This window comes from Heteronotia binoei, chromosome 8, assembly GCF_032191835.1.
Source record: "Heteronotia binoei isolate CCM8104 ecotype False Entrance Well chromosome 8, APGP_CSIRO_Hbin_v1, whole genome shotgun sequence".
NCBI lineage: Eukaryota > Metazoa > Chordata > Lepidosauria > Squamata > Gekkonidae > Heteronotia > Heteronotia binoei.
In genome coordinates, this window is record NC_083230.1 from 6,398,163 (window position 1) to 6,414,900 (window position 16,738).

The following is a 16,738-nucleotide window of genomic DNA, read 5'->3' on the forward strand; positions in this document are numbered from 1 at the left end:
CTGCACGCCCAACAACTTGCGATTTAGACCCATGCCCCTCCTGGCTAATTAAATCTTGCCTGAGGGAGCTTAGATGTCCTCTACGGGACATCATAAATAGATCCCTCTTGAAGGGGCGCTTTCCAACGCCCTTAAAAGAGGCCTTGGTCCGCCCCCTCTTGAAAAAAAGTACAGCTGATCCGGTCGAATTGGCAAATTATCGGCTGGTCTCGAATTTACCGTTTTTAGGTAAAATTATAGGGAGTGCAGTGGCGCTGCAGTTGCAGGGTTTTCTGGATGATGCTTCCATCCTAGACCCTTGCCAGTCCGGCTTCCGCCCGGGTCATGGGACGGAGACAGTGCTGGTCGCCTTGGTAGATGACCTCCAGCGGCACCTGGATCGAGGCAGTGTGGCGGTGCTGGTGTTGTTAGACCTGTTGGCCGCGTTCGACACGGTCGACCACCGGCTGCTGACCCGCCACCTTGCCGATGTTGGGGTTAGGGGGTTGGCCTTACAATGGCTTTCCTCCTTCCTTGAGGATCGGGGACAAAGGGTGGCAATCGGGAGTGAGCTCTCTCAGAGACGTACACACTACATTGTGGGGTACCTCAGGGAGCAGTTCTCTCGGCGATGCTATTTAATATCTATATGCGCCCCCTTGCCCAGATTGCCAGGAGGTATGGGCTTGGGTGTCACCAATATGCAGATGACACCCAGCTCTATCTGCTAATGGACGGCTGGCCTGGCTGCGCCCCAGAGAACTTGGACCTGGCACTGCAGGCCGTGGCAACTTGGTTAAGGCTGAGCGGGCTGAAACTTAATCCGGCGAAGACAGAGGTCCTTTGCCTGGGTCGGGGCGCTCTGGGGGGGAAATACTTCTCCCGGTCTTTGACGGGGCACCGCTGAAAGCGGCGCGCCGAGTCAGAAGCCTGGGAGTTCTACTGGAGCCTTCATTATCAATAGAGGCCCAAATAGCAGCCGCTGCCAAGTCAGCCTTTTTTCATCTAAGGCGGGCAAGGCAGTTGGCTTCCTTCCTAGAGCGCCAGGACCTGGCAACAGTGATACATGCAACGGTCACCTCGAGATTGGATTACTGTAATGCCCTCTACATGGGGCTGCCTTTGTGCTGAACCTAGAAGCTGCAGCTAGTGCAGAACGCAGCTGCCAGACTGTTGCTGGGGCTCCCAAAGCGGGAGCACATACAGCCAGGGCTGCGTGAACTGCACTGGCTGCCAGTTATATACCGGATTCGTTACAAAGTGCTGGTTATTACCTTTAAAGCCCTATATGGCCGAGGACGTGTCTACCTTAGGAACCGCCTCTCCCCATATGAACCCCAGAGAACACTGAGGTCAGCAGGGAAGAACTTGCTGACTATCCCCGGGCCAAAGGAGGTAAGACTCCAGAGCACTCGTACTCGGGCTTTTTCTGTCATGGCCCCACAGCTCTGGAACCAGCTCCCAGAAGAAATGCGGGCCCTGCGGGACTTTGAACAGTTCCGCAGGGCCTGCAAGACCATCCTGTTCCAGACGGCCTTCACCAGCTGAAACTATTAAATTACCAGTAAACTTGCCAGTGATTCTAGCACAAAGTATTAATGTTTTTAGAATTTTAACGGATTTTAATCAACTGTAATTATTTGTTATTTATTGTATATTGTATGTATTGAGCGTTTGTGTTAGCCGCCCTGAGCCGCTTGGTCGGGGAGGGCGGAATACAAATAAAATGTGACTGACTGACTGAATGTCCATGGAGAGCCTGTTATGCCAGGTCTCCACGAACTCATCTAGAGAATCATCAAGGGGCCAATGATCTCGCAGAGCCATCTAAAACTGTGTATATTTTTTTGGCTCTGTGGGCAAGCTAAAATGCGCTTGCCACCCGAACAGGGTTGGAGTGGAGCATTCACGTGGAGTGGAGCATTCAAATGTATATTTTTTTGAATTATGCTTTATTTGTATATTATTAAGTTATTGTAGTATTTTAACTGTTTTGCTATGACTGTGATCCACCCTGAATCCACATGGGAAAGGGCGGAATATAAATTGACCAAATAAATAAATAAAAATAAAATAAATCCTGGAGCAAGTGCTGCAGATCGTTCCCAACTGAATTCGATGCTGGATTGCTTGCTGGCGTCCCCACACCCTAGATGAAGCCCTGGAAGTGTGGGAAAACTTCCTGGCAGCCGATGCCATGATGACGCCCTGAGACCTCAGCAAGCCCCCACAGGGGGGAGGCTCTGCCTCCGAGGCCCAGGATCTTCCAATGCCGCAGGGTGGGGAGGGTCCGTGATTCGGGCCCACTGCAAAGATGGGGAAGGCTTGCCCTTCCCCGGGAACTCCCTGCTTCCATTATCAGGGTCAAAAACAGAGAGTCCAAGACCCTGACCCCTGGAGGTGGGGACTCCCAGGGCGACAGGGCCCACCCATCCACCGGATCCAGGGCCTTGCTTCACCTGCAGCCAATGGGGGCACTTCTGGTGAGATTGCCCCCTCATGGAATGCGATGCCAGGTGGGAGTCTACATACTACGCTAGCGAAACTTCTCAACAGAGACCCTTACTACTGTTATCGATCACATTCCAGGGGCGGCACTTGGAGGCGCTTATTGACAGTGGCAGCTCCATATTGATGGTCCGCACTGATGTGGTGGAAGGCGAACCTGTGTGTGTCAGGCAGGCAGCCATCTCCTGCTCTCATGGGCATGTGGAAGAGTGTTCGATGGTACGCTTACTGGTCACGTACCTGGGACAGAAACGATGGATATACATAGCCGGAGTCTATACTGTCCCCTTCCCTCTCCTGCTAGGATGGGACACCCCTGAGTTTGAGGCGATCCTATGGTCCCATGGCCAGGGAAATCCACAGTGGGCAGCCCCGGCAGAAGAGGCAGAGGAAGACCCTGGGAAAAGTCCCTCTGCGCCCCCCCCCCAAGGATGAGGAACCAGACCTCAAACACACCTGGTTACCCGATCCCAGTTTTCGTGAGGCCCAGGTGCAGGATGAGTCCCTCAAGCATCTCCGGTCGTGAGTAGTGGTGAGTGAAGGCATGATCCAAGACGCATGCCGGGTCGCCCAGGAACCACGGATGGTGATGGAGGGAGGTATATGGTATCAGGAACATCGGGAGAGAGGGATAGTCGCAAGACAGGTGCTAACCTCATGGGCCTACAGGTGGGAAATCCTTCAAGCAGCTCACAATCACCCCTGGGTGGGACACCAGGTTTGCCGGGGCACATTGCGGTGAGTGCTGGCTCGGTTTTACTGGCCCACAGTGGTCCAGGACTTCGCCCTGCATTGTCATATGAGTGAAGTGTGCCAAAGAACCCAACCAACCCCCTGCCTGGACTCCCCTGTTGCCTCTGCCTGCAATTGGTACCCCGTTTGACAGGGTGCCAATGGACTTTGTCGGGCCCCTGCCTTGGACATGGAGGAGAGCCCAATACTATGCCACCAGATATCTGGAGGCCATTCCCCTGCCCAACATAGAGTGTGGGGGTCGCGAGGGCCTTAATGCACTTCTTTGCACATGTGGGGCTGCCTCGTGAGCTGTTGACCAACGGGGGACCCCTTTTATGGCCCGGCTGATGCAACATGTATGCACCGCCTTACACATCCGGCAACTATATACTGCCACCTGCCATCCCCAGATGGACAGGCTTGTGGAACGAACTAGCCAGACCATCAAGCAGATGCTTTGCCACCGTGCCCACAACCATCCTGCTTCCTGGGACCTGTACATAGACCCCATCCTCTTTGCCCTCCCAGAGATGCCACAGGCCTCCACCGGGTGTGCCCCATTCGAGCTAGTGTATGGATGCATTCCTCAGGACCTCTTGGGACTCTTGGCTGCGGGGTGGACACTACCGGCTGTCCCAGCAGACCAACCCATGGGTGACTACGTACGCCAGCTTCACGGTCGGATAGAAACAGCTCAACGCCTGGCTAAAATCCAGCTACAGCAAGCACAAACCCAGCAGAAGGCCCAATACAACCGCAGGACACAAGTGAGGGTGTTCCAGAAAGGCGACCAAGTCTTGGTGTCCTGGAAGGTCTTGAACAACCCCCACAGGAACCTGTGGCAGGGATCATACCCCATAGTCAGAGTCCTAGGGCCTGTGACGTTATGAGATCTGATGCAGGTCTTGGCGAAATCACCATAAACCATTGCATGTCAATGAGCTCAAAGCCTGGCATCTGCGATGACCCAGCACACCGGAAGCGCCCCCTCCAAGGCATGTGTAACCTCACCACGCCCCCGGGCAAGCTGGATGGGCACGGACAGCCGTGGTCCAGGTCCACCCAGGGCAGACAAGAACCAATCTTTGATGGCGAGCTCACCACGATCGAGTGACAAGAGCTCCACCAGCTGTTGCAAGCGAATCCCCCGGTCTTTTCCACGGAACCCAGGCACACGCCTCTGACTGAGCACTGTATTCCATGTGGTCATAAAAGTCTGGTTACGACCCCTTCCCCACAAACAATAGGACACGGTAGGGTCTCACAGCGAACCCAAAGAAGAGCCACCTCAGCTTCCAGGAGCTCAAATACCTGGGTTTTCAGGTTGGGCACAGGATTGTGCAACCCCTACCGAGAAAGTGACAACCCTAGAGAACCTTCCCCGACCCCAAACAAAGTGCAAACTTTGCCGCTTCTTGGAGTTCGTGGGATACTACAGGAAGTTTATTTTGCATTTCACCACCATGGCTGGGCCCCTAACCGATAGCCTTCAGAAGGGGCAACCCAACTGCGTGCAATGGAATCTTGTGCAATAACAGGCGTATGAGACGTTGCTCACGAGCCTCTCCCGGCAGCCAGTGCTCCACACGCCCAACTTCAACAGGCCATTTCTCCTCTACATGGATGCCTCCGGTATAGGACTTGGAGTGGTCCTAGCCCAAGAGGCTGAGGGGTGCGAGTAACCCGTCCTCTTCCTCAGCCGGAAGCTCCAGCTCGCCAAGTTCCAGTACTCCACCGCTGAAAAGGAAACTTTGGCAGTAAAGTGGGCCATGAGTACCCTACGGTTTTATCTCGCAAACAATCCTTTCACTCTGGTCGTAGACCACAGTCCCCTCCAAGGGCTGTGTCAAATGAAAGAGTACAATGATAGGGTAATGTGTTGGTATGTCTCCCTCATGCCTTACAGGTTCACTGTACGCCATTGGGTGGGCAAGAACCACCTCAACGCTGACTTCTTATCCAGAGCCTTCGAGTCCGGACCGGAATCCCACGACCTCAAGGTGTGTGTGTATCTGGGCCAAGTTGTCCTGGCCTCTCCTGCAGCGGTGGCTACCACCCAGGCTCCCCCACCCACCACGGAGGTGCCGGACCTGGCTGAGCGACAAGCCCCGACGCCCACGCCTGTGCAGCAAGAGCTGCCCCCTACCTCCACTGCTGGTGGTGGGCTTACTGGGGCCCCAATGTGCCATCTGGGGGTGGAGGAGAAGACAGCCCACCCCAACCCAAGTCCACAGCACCTCAAGCCTGGTCAGTCCCTACCGTGGCCCACCAGCAGTGGCGAGGACAATGGTCCTGCCAGCTGAGCAGGCGGGCAGAGGAGGGCTGAAACAGGCACGGCCCAGGGGCGGGGAGAGCGAGGAGGGGTGGAAGTGCAGACTGTCATGGGCTGGGGCCAGGTCAGGCAAAGTCCAGGGGCAGTCCAAGGCCTGAAGCTGGTGAGCAAAGAGGGTCCAATGCGCCAAAACCAAATCACAGTCCAGGTATCGTAGGTCAGGGGTTCACAAGCCGAAGTCGGGGGGTCCAGAAGTCAAAGCCAAAGTCAGGGGGTCCAGGAGCCAAAGTCAGAAGCCGAAATGGATGCTAGAATGTCAGGTAAATGACTAGTTGCTTCCACAAAGCCTTCTCCCAAAGCCCACAGCTATATAGCCCTCTGCTGTCTGTTGCCCATTTGGGCTAAGTGCTGACTCAGAGGGCAGCCAGGATCCTGCTAAGACTCACGCATCCTTACTCCTAGAAGAGCCAAGATCCTTTCAAAACTCAGGGCTCAGGGAGCGTCTTGCTCGTGAGCGTGCCGCCCTCCTTCGATCCCTGAGGTCCTGGCGAAGGCGGTCACGCACCTGAGCCACCCGAGAGGGCGAGGCAGGGGGGCTTGGGTCTTCTCCCGCAGGGGGCAGGGGCACTGGTGCAGGTGGCAAGGGCACAGTTTCTCCTGCAGGCTCAGCTTCTTCTGCAGGGTCTCCAGCACCCATGACACAGACCAATGGGGAGGAGAAAAGGGTGAGTGAGAGGATGCCAGACAAGTGGGGGTAGGCGGAAGCACTGGGGACGGAAGTGTGACAGGGTATAAAACGTAATAGCATGCTGCCGGCCGGGGGGGGAAGATGTGGAGAGGGTTGCATGCAGAGAGAGAGAGAAACCGAACCCTGCTCCACAGGAGAGGTTAGAGAGGTACAGTCAACCACCCTACCCTCCGTTTCTGAGGCCATAAGTGTCCCCGCCCCTCCGAGAGCGAGGGGGACCACATCCCTGGGGGAGAGGACAGATATGAGCCTTACAATGGTTTTAATAATAGTTTAATGTCAGTACTGTTTTTTAATAGATTATTATATTTTATGATGTTAATTTGCTATTAGCTGCCCTGAGCCTGTTCACAGGGAAGGCGGAATACAAATAGAAATAAATAAACGTGAAGAGCAGCCACCATTACCACCTGGCACTTTGTGAAAACTCAAGGTGTCGTGGAGATTCTGAAGGGAAGCACTCTGTACTGGTAGTGGAGGTGGCCACTGGCAAAATGGAGGTAATGACAATGTTGAGGCTGAATGCTGCTGTGAAAATAGGCATCCTTCCAACGGATGCTGTGACAGAATGCCTTTCCCCCTCCTCCACTCTGAGTTTCAAAAGTGCCATTCTTTGTCTCTGCTCTCTGGAACAGCAGGAAGCTACTTCAGTTACCAGTCATAGTTATGCAAATGACTTGGCTTGCAAAGGAATGAAGGTATTTGGTGTCAGGAATCTCCAGGTGAGTCCTGGATGTTTTCCCAGAATGCTTTTCAGAAGAGTTCTCAAGATGCTTGTGGGTGATCCCAGGATGCATTTGGGACCTGAGAAGACCAGGTAACAAGGGGTGGAAAGTGATATAAAATGGGTGGAGTCAGAGGTGGTTTCTCCCAGGGGAGAGGATCTCTTGGTGCTGGTCCTTGGAAAAGAACAGACTGCTGAGCTCTAGTCAGCAGCCAGCAGCCATATTAACCTGGCAGCTGGACTGTGCTCTCTGGATGGAGGCAGGAACCCTGAAGTGATGATGTATCCTTAGAACATTTTGTAACTTACTAAGTATTGCTCTATTTCAATATCTAATAGAGCACATTTGTAAAACCAGGGAGAGAACAATGAGATTGCAACCAACTTTATTTGTTCTTCTGGTTGCTAATCTAATGCTGTGCTAAAAGTATGCTTTTAACTTTTTTTCTTTTTAACAAACACTTTAATATTTTGAAAGCTGGCAGTAAATTTCTGTGCCACATAATCCCCAACCACCTTAGACTACTTTAAGAGGGGAGTCTTGGGAAGGGGGAAGGCAAGCTGCCCAGGACAACAGGTTGCCAATTCTCCAGGGGTTCCCTAAAGAAGGAATTTGGTCCTTGGTGGTAATTAGACATTGAATACCAGGAGATCTTGAGGCCGGGTCTCAGAACTGGAAAGGAGGATTGACAGTCCTGTGCCTCTCAGACAGGAGGACCCCTAAATTGAGCAGGTGGTGGCAGCACACCCTAGTGGCAGGAAGTGGAATAGCACCCTCCAAGAAGGGGCACAAGCCCAGGAAGGGGCTGACAAAACCGAGTCTGTAAGTCAAAATCAGGCCAATTTAATCACCGATGCCAACCATGCTTTGGGCAGAATCAGTGATAGTACAGACTGTAGAGTCACCACACAGGATTTCATTTTTGTGATGTATTTGTTGAGTCCCCGGACGTCAATGATGGATGTTTGCCCCCATCCCTTTTGGGGACAATGAAGTACCTGGAATAGTAACATTGGCAATGTTATGTGGGAGGTACAGGTTTGATGGCACCCTTTGGAGAGAAGATTCTGTACCTCTTCCAGGAGCAGAGGAGATGAGAGCATCATGATGAAGAGAGGAGCTCAAGGTATGGAATTGAACCCTATGGAGTACTCCACCCAGATAATGGTGAGAACCCAGGTGTCGGTGGTGATGTTCTCCCAGGTGTTGACATATGGGAGTAACTGGGTTCCTGCAGGTGGGGTGATGACAGATGGTATGGCTTCTATGTGGCTCACCAGGAAGGGGAAAATACTTTTTAAATTGTTGAACTTTTTGGTACTAGTTGTCTTCGTTCTCAGCTGGTTAGTTTGTTTTGTTGAAGTTTGGCATTGTTTCCAAGGTTCTGAAGCTGATGGAGAATGTCAGCATTGATACAACAGCTTCCAAGGCTTGGGCTTGATGTGCTGGTGAGGTGGAGCGACACCAAGATTTCTGGTATGTTTACGGCCATTGTCATCAGAGTTCAGTGTGTCATTGGTGGTGGAATGGAAGAGGCCCTTACCATCAAATGGGAGGTCTTCAGTTTGACATCCATTTGTAGAGTTGTGGACCGCAGCCACACATGATGATGAGTAGAGTGATTGCAGTTGCTAAGGTGCAGGAGAAACAGGTGACAATGAGTCTTACCATAGTGATCTATTGCTTGGAAGGCCTACAAGCTTCCTGAGTTAAGGATGTCACCTCAGTTTGGACTTCAGAGGGAAAATGATAGATTGATACAGTTGGTTTAGTCACAGGGCGTTTTCGCACTGACCTTAATCGGCAGCGACGTCCCTCTTCACCGCGCAGGATCTGCGCGGATTTCGCACCAATTGCTGCGGAGCACCCGGAAGAGCCGAGAAGTCCCGCGGCTTTTGCGGCGCAAATGGAAACTGGTTTTTGGCGGGACGTCACTGCCGATTAAGGTCAGTGCGAAAATGCCCACAGTGTTAAAGTTGTATGCTACCTGATCGGATAAATAGGTCTGCATTTTAAATGCCAGGCATAAGAGAGCAGATCTTCTTTTCAAGGACATCAGTTTTGTGTCTGTCATGGACTGGTGGTGCAAGGTGCCAAACTTGTTTGGCCTTTGAAGACAAATGCACAATGACTAAATTTGGCTCTGGGTGGGAGTGTAGAAATTTGGCATCTCCTACAGGTACTTTGTATATAACTTCGTAAAGCTTGACCACTGGTGTAGTGGAAGCCTGCTTGAACCATGCTTCCTCCAGTGTGGTGACATGGACAGGTAGCGTGGGTAGGATTGATGTGGTTGAAAGGTTAGACTGCAGAATATCATGGACAACATCCATCACTACAGGGGCATTTGTAGCAAGCTGCATGCCCAGAGCTATTGCCATCCACTGTAGAAGGCCCAAATATCCTATTGCAGCCTCTGATGGAGAGAGAGTGGATTGCCTATCTGATTAATGTTCAGCGAGAGGGTCCACAGTGTCTTCAGTAACAGTACCGGGAAGATCAAATTCCACATCAGATGGGTCAGGGAAGTCAGATCTTATATCTTCTGTATCAGGACATTGAGTTGCGCTGTCAATCGGCTGTTTCACAACAATCAGAACAGAGTGTGGCTTGGGATTTGAAGAGTCACTTGGGTGAATGATTGTATCCAATGGTTGGAGCATGGGATGGTCAGCATCTGAGAGGTGATAAGGTAGAGAGCAGAGTAAAGCTGAGGAGTGTTGGTCCAGCTGGTGGTTATGAGACGTTCCTTAATGCTTGTAGTAGCAGGAACAAGAACAGTGATGGAACCAAGAGCGGTCTTGGGATCAGGCTTGGTAGCGAGGGTTGCAATCTTGATGGCTGGTGATAATAGTGTTCATGGTGAGAACATAGTTGAATCATGCTACAGGACTGGGGAAACTTCAATGCTAAGGAGCACTGGGTTCCATCAGCTATGCCTCAATTTTAAGAGCAAACACGTGCAGAACAACAAGAAGGCAGTTGGGAATCATCTCCAGAGAGATGAGATGACCCCAGTGTTGAGAGGCGCAAGTGGTGTTGGATTTGAGACAGTGGTTGGTTTGATGGCTGGCAGCCCTCTGATTCTAACGAAATCACTAGAGGTGCTGAGTAAATCGATACAGAGGAGACAGTGACCGGTTGTTGTTGGAACAGAGGAAATTCTGGCTCCAGATTAGGCGATTGAGGTTGGGCATCTATCTATCCTACCTGAAGACTTGGTCAAAGGTTGCACAAATGGTGAAGCTGTAGAAAGGCCTGTGACCTGAATGGGTTGAACAGCCTTCAAGGTCAATGTCATTGTGAACTTCAAAGCCAAGGTCAATGTGGACGGCTTTAAAATCTTTGGTTTCTGAGGCACCAATTTTGATGACAAGGAACTTTTGTTCGATTTGATCCCACTCTGTGTCTGAGGTCAAACTTGGAGGAGCCAAATCTCTCCACGATTTAGATGGGGGAGGCAGTGTCAATTGGGAACCCGAGAACTGCCATTGCCAGTCAGAGAGAAAACTCGACCAGGTGTGTATGGAGATGAATGACTGTTTTTCTCAGCCTGTCTCATAAATTTGGCACAGTGAGGGCAAATATCAGTCTGCTGGTCCTCCCCAAGCCAAACAAACAGTGGTTATAGCCATGGGTTGGGGGCAATGTTTCCTCTAAGCTGCAGAGTCTTGCGAGCAAAAAGTCTACTTTGCGAGCTACTGGTATTCAAGTTGTGAGCTACTGGCATTAAAGTTATGAGTTACTGCATAAATGAGTGTGCTCTGGGGTCATCCTTCCTGAGCTAAGACAAAAATGTGTGAGCTAGAGGCTAAAAATCTGAGCTAGCTCACACTAACTCAGCTTAGAGGGAACACTAGTTCGGGGGACCTTAGTGCTGCGGTAGTGGCACCTCTTTAAACAGGGAGTCCATTTATGCACCACCCCTCAGCGACAAAGAATGGAGGGGAGGGGGAGTGAGGGGAGAAAAGGGTTTGTTTGTTTTTTTATTGTGAGGGAAGCCGTAACCTGGGTAGCCCAGACAAACCTGATCTCGTCAGATCTCAGAAGCAGGGTTGACTCTGGCAAGTACTTGGTTGGGAGACCTGCTTGAAATATCAGCAATTGGGAGCACAGGGGCTTTATTCCGCCACCTCTCTGAATATCCTCCAGGCCCCCAAGTAGAAGTCAGTCATCAGAGGTTGACATGACTTCCAAGTGCAGGCACACGCAAATACAAAAATACACCCCCTCCCCCAAAAAATTGAGGGAAAAAACTAAGAGTTTTTTGTTTGTTTGTTCAGAGGAAGAAAAATGGGCAAAAGTGAAAGAAATACTCAAGAAGCTGAAAACAAAGAGAGTATCAATGGAAAAAGATGAGGAGAAAAATCTGTCCTGCTGGTGTGGCCAGTAAAGAAGGAACTAAATGGGAGGTGCTGTCTTCTGCTGGCATTCTTCCAAAAGTCACTGGTCTTCCTCCCTAGTTCTGGTGTTGTTTTTATGTGCTTTTATTGAGTAATGTTATATATACTATTAACACTGTTTTTAACTGCTCTGGTGTTTCATGTGCACTGCCTCAGGGGCCCTAATTGAGTTGGAAAGGCCCTCCAGTGTCGGCCATGAAAATTATTTAAATAAATATATAGCTGATATTTGTATTTATTTATACCCCACTTTTATCTCCCCTGGGGATCAAAACCACGTAGAACATCTACTCCACTCCTCCATTCTATCTTCACAGCAACCTTGTGAGGTAGGCTAGACTGAGAGAATGACGGGCTCAAGGTCACTCAATGAGCTTCTATGAACAAGCGGGCATTCAAACTCAGGCCTCACAAATCCTGACCTGTCTCTCTAACCATATTTTCATAATATCAGCCATTCTGGGAGCCAAGTTTTGGTTGAAAACTTAAATAAAAATACAACTACTAAATACATGTATTTTATATGCCTTTTATATACCTTTCAAAACACGAACCATAAACCTTACTTTCTTCCTATATTCTTAACACCACTTTAGAATCACTAGGGGACCCCGATTTAAGGATATTGCCAAATATTAGCCTTGGGTATCACATTAATACAATAAGCTGCATTATTTGGGGGCTAATTTCCTAATATCAAACAGGTAAAGAGAAATGCATCAGTAGGCGAATCAGTCATTTCTACCATGAAATCCTTTATAAATGCTTGGGTTTAAATACTAATTTTGATGTAGAAAGGGCTTTCACTTTATAAATTTACATTGCAAAGGGAGTCCCACCACTTACGAGGCTTGCTGGGGTTTTTTAAACTCTCCTGAAATTGTGCACGACGATGACACGGTGTAAAATGATTTATAGCATATTGACTGCAGCGCTTCTAATGAAAAGCAATTGTCAGTGCGTTCCCTGGAGAGCCCTCCCTTCGCAAGCCAAGCTCATGGAAAGTCATGAGTTAGAAAATGAGAAGCAAATGGACTCACAGCTGGGAGAAGCCAACAATAATTAATTTAACTACCAGCCATTTGCAGAGACCTGATATAAGTTAAAAATTTCCCTTGAGAGGTACAAGGTCAGTGATGGGAAGAGTTACATATTACGAAGTGCCCAAACAATGCCCAATAATTTTCTTTCTGATTCAAGGTAGGAAAGAAATCAACTTGAAGAGTGGGCTGCAGAGTAATTAGTATTGCGGTTTCTGGTTTGGATTTGTGGGGGGCAAGGAATCAAAAGAGAGGCATAGAAAAACAAACCACAAAGAGAACAGAACTTTTACCTTGCCATTTGAACTACAAAATCCTCTCTCTCTCTCTCTCTCACACACACACACACACAATCCCAACAAAAAACAAAACCGCACTTCCCATATGCTATCAAAACCACACTTCCCATATGCTATGCCAACCTAACAAGACCAGAGGGAAAACAATGGCATTCAAGGCCTTTCATTCGATCTCTTTGATTAAAATGCTGCAAACAGTTTGAGCCCAACCGTGTTGTTTCATTTTAATGAGCAGCGGGTACGTCCATTGTCCTTATTAAAGTGGTTAATGCAGATCCTACTGCCTCATTATCACTGCTGGAGCAGATTCTGTGTTGCGCTCACAGCCAAGTCGACTTTTTTTTAATATGAAGGATGATCAGAAAGTCAAACCAGACTCTTCAAAATGTACTTATGAATAAAAATCTTAAGAGTGCTGGTTCTTGGTCCTACGGGAAGATTATACCATTGCTTACTGTTTGCCCATAACAACTATCAAACTATGTTTGCCCATAACAAAGATCAAACTATGTTCGATCTGCACCTACTTAATCCACAGCAGAATAAAATCTTCACCAGACAGGGATGAACCAGCACCTGAAGTCTGATGAAAGCAAAGGCATTACAATCTTTTTGTTGTGCTTGAAGCATTAAAGATCAAATAACACACTTTTCAATGTTATTTGAAGAGATGAACAATGTTAACAAACACTGGATTTTTGCCATGCCATTCCTAGGGAATTGCTAATAGTAATAGAAAAAAACAACAATACTAATGCAATATTAAAATGCAAACAAGTTATAAAATAAAACCTTCAAAAGCAAATGCAACATAGATCAATATAATCTAGGCAACGCCATTCTTGTTTCATTATTTTTACATGACATTATTTTAATGCATTTAAATATCTCGGTTACAGAACAAAACAACATATGATCAAACTGAAACTCATACAGGCTGGTCCTGTGTGTGGTTTGTCAGAAGTACATATTCAATATATGAACAGGCAACAGTGTATATATAGAATTAGTTTAAAAACAAACCAACCCTGAATGATGGGGGGAAAACCTCACTATCTCCACACCAGATCACCCATACCCAATAGGATTTCTGTCCCCCACAGTACTAACACCACCACCACCACTAATAATAATAATTACACTTAAATGGCAACTGACTTATAGAAACCCCTCAAGGGGTTTTCTTTTCTTTCTTTCTTTTTCTCAAGGGGTTTTCAAGAGATGAGCAGAGAGATGGTTTGTCATTGGTCTTCCTTAGTGGACTCCCATCCAAGTACTAACCAGGGTCAATCCTTTTTAGCTTCTGAGATCTGATGAATTTCACTATCCTGGAATATTCTTGTCAAAATTAAGCACTTTAAAAAATTAAGCACTTTAAAAAAATATTTGTTTTAAAGAGAAAGAGATATTTAACTTCCAGTTATATCTGGAAATATGAAAAGCTGAGGTATGGCTGGACTGTATCCTAGATTTGAAATTGTTGTTCTCACTTAGATCCTGATAAAAACAAGAAACCAAACAAGTAGAATACAGACAATCCTTTGTTAATAGCATTTTAATATGTCTCCTAATCATCTCACTGCTTTAATTTGCATGTATTAATTATTGCAACTGATGGAAATCAGAGTAACTAATTATTCTTTAATTTACATCTGTGATCAGTTTCGAATAAACTTTCACCATGTTGCAGGTAAAGGAACTGTGAGAGCAGAGACTCGTCGTAAGACTTGAATCACACTGCACAGTGATGTAAAATTTACCCCTCATTAGGTACAGGTCAAAGAACATATTGTCGTTCATGTCGTGTACCCGGAGGGAATTTAGAAGAGACTCGTTTGTGGAAATCAATTAGCTCTTTCCAGCATTCATTAGCATATAAAGATATGCGATCCCTCTTCAGTGCCCCTCACAAAAAGGATTTGTCAATCACTCTTCCAAAAGCATTTTTACTTGATCATAAGTTCTGCTGCATTCGTTGGGGCTTATTTCTGCATAGAATTGCAACTAACTTTTTTTTTTTTAAGCCACAGTGCCAGACAAAATTGATTACTTACCAAAGTGTCCAGTCATGGTCACAGTACGGTTGAACATTCCCCAAGTAAAATCCAAGAGACTGAGTGACGTCCACTAGGTTGGTGAAGTCCAGGCTAATACTATTGAAAAGCACTGAGGTCATGATGATCTCGTCAATAGCCCATACATCCTCGCCTTGAGAAGAATGATACGGTTGCCACCATCGGAACTGAATGCCAAATCGTCTTGCATCTTCAGGTAATTCCACTGAGATTATTCTTTAAAACACACACACAGAGAATTAATGCATTAGAACTCCATGATAAGGAACTTTTCTGAAATGATTCTACCCAGCCTCTCTTGCCATCAGTGTTCCCTCTAAGCTGAGTTAGTGTGAGCTAGCTCACACATTTTTGTCTTAGCTCAGGAAGGATGATCCCAGAGCACAATAATTTATGCAGTAGTTTACAACTTTAACGCCAGTAGCTCATTACTTGAATACCAGTAGCTCACAAAGTAGAATTTTTGCTCACAAGATTCTGTGACTTGGAGGGAACATAGCTTGCCATCCTTTATGCCTGTTTCCTTTCTATCATTCTTCAAATCCCCCTCAACCCTGGCCCTCCTCAATCCCTGTATGGGGGATGGGCCTGCTCCAGCCTGCAGGCCCTCTTCCATCCTACCCTCCAAGGTTTTTGCAACACCTGGAGAGACCTCTCTCTCTCTCTCTCAGGTAACCATTGCCACCACCTGACCTTTGTAATGAATTGCCCACTGGGAGGGTCAGGTCACTAAGTTTGCCTTCCAAGTTATGAGGCCTTGCCTCTGTGTCTCCTGCTGCCCAGTACCTGGTCACCATGCTGCCTTGTGTACCCCTGGAGGAATAGCTTGCCAACTGACTGCCTGCCCCCAGTGCTCTTTTTAAAATACTGTGTTTGAGGTGGTGGAGGTTTATGTGGTACAGAGAACCACTAACAGCATCAAAATGTATAAGGTATTCATTAAAAAGAAAATGTTCACAAGCAAAATTTTAGCACAGCACCAGACTGAGCAAGGGAGTCAATATAAATGGGTAATATCCAATGCCTCTGGCCCCCTCTCTCTAAATGTCCTATCAGACATTAAAAAACAGGACAGGTTCCTTAGTTTAGGAAGTTACAGACCATTACTTTGAAGCTTCCTTCAGCTGTCCAGGTCAACATATGGCTAATGGCTGCCTCCTCCAGACTTCAGTTAATAGTTCAGTTTACACTAATAGCACAAAAGAAACCTTCCCTTTTTCTCCCCTGAGTTTTATAACCTTTCTTCTCCCCACCCACTGACCAGGTCAGGCTGGGTCAGAGAAGCTTTTTCCAGAGATTCTTCCTGGAGTTCCTTCCTGAAGTCTCTCTAGTATTTAATACCTCTGTTCCCTTCTTGGAGGGGGAGAACTGGACCCTGCTGTTTCTCTTTCAAACATGCTATCGGACAATATATGGACAAGGCAGCTTTATATGTTTAAATGTGAAGCCTTTGATTCAACATCTTCTCCCCAAACTGAGTGATCAAATTTATAGTTGCTATTATTGCAGTTAATATTATAGAAAGTTATCAAAACAAGGGCTACTATTTGCAAATTGGGTTTAGGAAAGGTGTCTCAGTCCTGGATCACTGCCTCACACTATAGTACCTGGCTGATAAATACTCCCCCTATCCAGGAGGTTGCCTTTATGAATCTTAGGACTACTTTTGATTCAGTCCCTAGGTCCGACCTGTGGGCTAAGTTAAATAAAACAACAATAGATAGAAGGCTACTTTGGTTGCTTTTCAAACTTTATGAAAATCCCACTGCACAAATCTGCTGTGGAATGGAGGGCCAGTTTATTGGCACCGTTTTCCTTTTAAAAGAAGTAAACCAAAGTTGTTACTCCCCATGCTTTTAAGCTTTTATATAAATGATGTGTTTCCCAGACCCTTAGCTAGAATTTTTTTGGTGGGGGGGCCCAGGGGATATAATTTTGGGTAGGGGGGCCGTGG

At 47.7% G+C, this 16,738-nt stretch overlaps 1 protein-coding gene across 1 annotated transcript in view; it reads right to left on the reverse strand.

Annotated features, from left to right (window-relative positions):
- RELN (reelin) overlaps positions 1-16,738 on the reverse strand; it is a 659,346-nt gene that overhangs the window by 300,770 nt on the left and 341,838 nt on the right. Inside the window, exon 21 of the mRNA XM_060246073.1 lies at positions 14,764-15,000. Coding sequence (XP_060102056.1) covers positions 14,764-15,000 — 237 coding nt within the window. The remainder of the gene's footprint in view (positions 1-14,763; positions 15,001-16,738) is intronic.